At 41.8% G+C, this 4,813-nt stretch overlaps 1 protein-coding gene across 1 annotated transcript; it reads left to right on the top strand.

Moving 5' to 3' along the window:
* Positions 1–447: 447 nt before the first annotated feature.
* On the top strand, positions 448–1,968 carry RNASE12 (ribonuclease A family member 12 (inactive)). Its single transcript, XM_006756760.2, has 2 exons — positions 448–885; positions 1,354–1,968. Exons 1-2 carry the CDS (start codon positions 642–644, stop codon positions 1,827–1,829), a joined length of 720 nt encoding a protein of 239 aa, XP_006756823.1. The 5' UTR covers positions 448–641; the 3' UTR covers positions 1,830–1,968.
* The last annotated feature ends 2,845 nt before the right edge of the window (positions 1,969–4,813 follow it).

Raw genomic sequence — 4,813 nt, 5'->3', positions numbered from 1 at the left:
CATTTCAGGGCAAGAAGTGGTAAAATTAAGTCTGTTTTACCATTCCTATATCAAATGGCCAGGAAATGATAGCAACAAAAATAATTCTGTGGTCTTAATAATTTGATCTTACACCAAGCCCTTGTCCACAATTTTCCATGTAGGTTTCCAATGTATACTGTAAATCAGTAGTTCCCAAATTTTGCTGCATATTAGAATCACTGGAAGGATTTTAATAATCCAAAACCAGGTCACCCCAATACCAATTAAAGCAGAACGTCTCAAGGTAGCACTTAAAAATGCCCAGGTGATTGTAATATTCAGCAGAGTTTGGGGACCATTGCTATATTTTCTAGGGCATTATTAAGACTAATGTTAATGTCAGGGGATTATTCTGCCTTGTCTTGAACACCACATGGGAATAAAACTTACTGAAACTGGAGTTCAAGTGTAAACATTGAGAAAGTGATACTCTTAGTACCCTTGTCATCTCCCATCTCCACTTGAACTGTTCAGCAATTAATTTCTTCATTAATGAAAGGGAGATAATAGTTACTTCATAGTTTGACTAAGGACTGGATGAAATTTTGGAAAATAGACAATGCTGTGTCTGGCACAGATCAGCACTTTACTAAATGTTTTGAAAAGTCTACACTTGTTTAATGAGGACACTTTCAGGGCCGCCTTACCCAACTCTCCCTCTGAAGATTAAGGTCTTTTCCTTTCCAAAGGCATCCAAGCACACTCCCCTACAGGCTCCTCCCTGCTGTTCTTTCTACTGGGCCCACCCCACGCTCAACTGGCTCCCTACCAGTTACTGTCAGAGAACAGCGAGACACAAAGGACTTTCTCAGATCCATGATCACAAGGATATGTTACTTGTGAAAGCTACAGCAAAAAGGAAAGGTAAGAGGAGCTGACAGAGCCCATTGGGATTGGCAGAAGGAGAATTGGGAAGGACAGATTAGAAGACAGTGCTAAAAGCATGAAGAATTGGGTGGAATTAGAGTTGAGACAATTATGGGAAGGAACTCATTCAGCAACAGGAATGAATCAAGCAGGCATGGGTACTTTTGAGCACCTCTGTCTGTCCGTCTCTGTGTTAAGCTCTCTGACAGATTCGGGAGAACTAGAAGATCAGATACCTGCCATCAAGGAGTGATGGAAGTAAAACAAATGGAAATAATTAGAGATCACTTCAGTGCCAAACTCTGAGAGTTGAAATGGTCAGAAAGGTCTTGGATCTTGCAGGCTAAGCATGATTTGAATTAGCAGATGAGGGAAATAAAATGTCCTAAGGGTGGGGGAGCAAACGATGGGGATGGAGGGACTCTCATTACCCACTGCTACTTTCTGTTTCCCCTTACTCTATAGGAATTAAAGCCACAGATGTAAAGGGACTCTTACCCCTGATGATACTAATGGTGATAATTTTCCTGATGATTGTGTTCTGGGAAAACGAGCTGTATGAAGAAACAGTGGCGTCAACCATAGAACACTTGCACGTGGACTACCCTCAGAGTAATATTGCTGTAAGGTACTGCAACCACATGATCTTAGAAAGAATCATCAAGGAACCTGACAACACCTGCAAAAAGGAGCATGTCTTCATCCACGAGAGGCCTCGACAGATCAATCGTGTTTGCACTTCTCCCAAGAGGACGGCTTGCCAAAACCATTCCAGCATTTTATGCTTCCAGAGTGAGACAAAGTTCAAAATGACAGTCTGTAAGCTCATTGAAGGTATCAGATATCCTGCCTGCAGGTACCACATTTCCCCCACAGAGGGGTTTATTGTAGTCACTTGCGATGACATGGGGCCCGTTAACTTCCAGAAATATGTTGAATAACTTGAGACCAGCACCTGAATCTGAGATCCTCTCTGCTCCTCTCCCAGGGGCACTGGTTCTGGTTCTTCCTGGTGCACATCTGACTGTGGACATGGGGGAAAGCCCAAGTGAAATGGTAGCCACCAGTAATTCATTTATCCTTCCAGTATGGCTGAGCTGGAATCTTCTTATTCTGCTTCAATAAAAAACTAAATGAGCTGGAATCTTCTTACTCTGCTTCAATAAAAAAACAAAACTCTACCGAATTAAATCATAAACGATGCATGTGTTTCAATTTCGTGTTCCTTTTCTTTGGGTCATTTGATGAGAGCCAAGAGTGAATCCTATGCAGGACTGGGATTAGGATAAGGTGAGCGAGGCACTCACTTTACATGCAAATTTTAAGGGCGGCACCCTCCCCCAAGTAATCTAGATAAAGAATATTTTTTTAAAATCAAAATTAATGCAAAAATCTCTGATGAACAAAATATCTCAATTTTAAATCAAGGCCAATCTGACAGGGTTGGATTTAAGGTGAGCGAAGTACATGAGTTGTGCCCACACAGGGCCAGTCCTGTTATCTACATTTTTGATATTTGTTCATCAGGGATTGTTTTGAATTAAATTAATTCTTAAATGTCGCATTAAAAATATCATCTTGATTACTGGGCTTTTTGGTGCCCCTTAAATTTCATACCTAGAGCAAGTACTGCATTCATTCGACCCTACTTGGTTTTAAGTGTAATGGCAACTAGGGTCATCTCAGGATTTTCTCTTAAAGATGGCATATATAACCCAAGCTGCAGCTGCTCCTGTTCAGCGCTTCCTCTGCGCCTTGAAAGAAAGGGAAAAAGAGATCAGAAGGAGCCAGAAGCCATTTCCTTGGAAGACTGTGGAGAGAAACGGATAAGGATATCTCAGGGAGACATTGAGACTCTCAGAGCTCATTGTACCTCCTCTTGGCATCCCCAGAGGAAACAGGAAGGACTTTGACCAGACTACTAATTCTTTTCCTCTTTTAGTTCTTACAACTGGACTGGTTCTTTAGTTATTTCACTTTCAACTATGGGCAGCGTATCTTTAGAGTTAGAGGGCAAAGGGAGAGAAGGAAGGGAGTTTGATGAAGTCCTCTTCCTCTCTGAGCCTCAGTTGTCTCATCTGCAAAGTGAGGGAGCTTGAACGAGATAATCTTTGAGATTCTTTCCAGGCCTATTACACCACAATTCTATTTCTTAGTAGTACAGAAACTAGCCTTGTTGGAAGGGAAGGTTAGTACTGGGGAGTAGTAAGAAAGAAGGGGTATTTGGCAGGTAAGTGCCAGGTTATGGGAAAACTAGTTCTGAACTATGACATTTCAATCCTGTAATTGAGAGCCGGGAACTCCTACAGTGAGCTACAGCAGCCCCAGGGATGCGTGAGCTTCATAGGGTCCATTCTGTTCCGATCTTTTCAGTTGAGAGACTTCAACTATTGCATTATTTATTTGTACTTAATTAAAGGTTAGATCAAAGAAGGAGGTACACCTATGCTAGTTGTTACCTCTGTCTTTGTAAGCAACAAATTCTAATTGATTAGATTAGAGGGGAGGAGAGTGACAGAGGTAAGTCAAGGACATGGGCAAGGCTTACCCATGTGAGGTGGCCCTTTCACAGTTGAGTTTCATTACCATTTCTCTGCAGAAACCCATTGTCACCATTGTCTTCATGGATGTTGGAATGCCACCAGGGGACCAGGGCCTTCAGCATCTTCAGATGCTGAGCAGGAACAGGTGGTCCTTAGTATATGATGCGGAGTCCTGGTTGCAGCATCATTTCCTGGGTGAAACTTTACAGTAGCTAAAATGTGTCCTTTATGGCTCCCATTTCTAAGTTTTTTGTTTTGTTTTAAGTCTCACCTGAGGCTATTTTCCCCCCATTGACATTTAGAGAGTGAAAGGGATGGGGGGAGGATAGATATAGAGAGAGAAACATCTAATGCCAATTAATTGCCTCCCGCTATTAGTTGCCTCCCACTCGCGCCCCACCAGGGACTGAACCTGCAACCGAGGTACATGGCCTTGACTGGGAATCGAACCTGTAACCCTTCACTCTGTAGGCTGATTCTCTCACCACTGAGCAAGCAGTGTTTGTTTTTATTAATTTCTACGTTCTGAATTCTGATTCCTTGTCCTCCTCCTCTCCCTAAGCTTTATTGTCCTTCCCAATGATTTCTCCTCCTTTACTCACCTCACCTCCCTCTTGTTAATTAAAAACAAAATTTTACAGATAAATGCATTCCCATTAAAGTGTCAGTATGCAACTGAGAGTGTCAATGGAAACTATCCTCACAGTATTTTGAGTCAATGAGGATCAAAGCCCAATTCAAATGAATTGTGACGTTTTACACATTTGCAGTTTGGGTGTTGTTGTTATTTCTTCTTATTTACTTATTCTTTGGGAGGGGAGGGGGGAGGGTTGTTGTTGTTTTTAATGGGCACCTAGCAGCCCAAATCAAAACCAGATAGCTGGGATTTCTGCCCACTTGAAATACATGTTCCAGAAAAACTGGGAATCTACACTGTTCTTATTTTTCTCCTTATTGTCTGCTTTCCTATTATCACCTCACTGTTTATATCGATGGCAGTCAAATTTTAGGAAACAATCTAAATCTTCTTCCAGCCTCCCCTCAACCTACACCAAGTCTATGTTCAAGGTACAAACATGAACACATCCACTTAATTCTTAATAATCTATTAATAAGCAATCAACCCAATTATTTTTTTTATTAAATCTTTGTTGTTCAGATTATTACATTTGTTCCTCTTTTTTCCCCCCATAACTCCTCTCCTCCCAGTTCCCACCCCACCCTCCACCCTCACTCCCCACCCACTGTCCTCATCCATAGGTGCACGATTTTTGTTCAGTCCCTTCCTGCATCTCCCACATCCCTTTCCCCCCAAGAATAGTCAGTCCACTCCCTTTCTATGCCACTGATTCTATTATAATCACCAGTTTATTCTGTTCATA

The sequence above is a fragment of the Myotis davidii genome, unplaced genomic scaffold, assembly GCF_000327345.1.
Source record: "Myotis davidii unplaced genomic scaffold, ASM32734v1 scaffold594, whole genome shotgun sequence".
In the NCBI taxonomy this organism is placed as follows: Eukaryota; Metazoa; Chordata; class Mammalia; order Chiroptera; family Vespertilionidae; genus Myotis; species Myotis davidii.
Note: the sequence above shows the minus strand (reverse complement) of the source record. Positions and strands in the feature narration are given on the sequence as shown.

What these genes read in the sequence shown, in the direction of transcription:
- RNASE12 (XM_006756760.2), top strand. Translation starts at nt 642, where the DNA reads ATGAGGACACTTTCAGGGCCGCCTTACCCAACTCTCCCTCTGAAGATT. An exon ending in AGCTACAGCAAAAAGGAAAG is followed by an intron (nt 886 to 1,353) that starts GTAAGAGGAGCT and finishes CTTACTCTATAG; the next exon opens with GAATTAAAGCCACAGATGTA.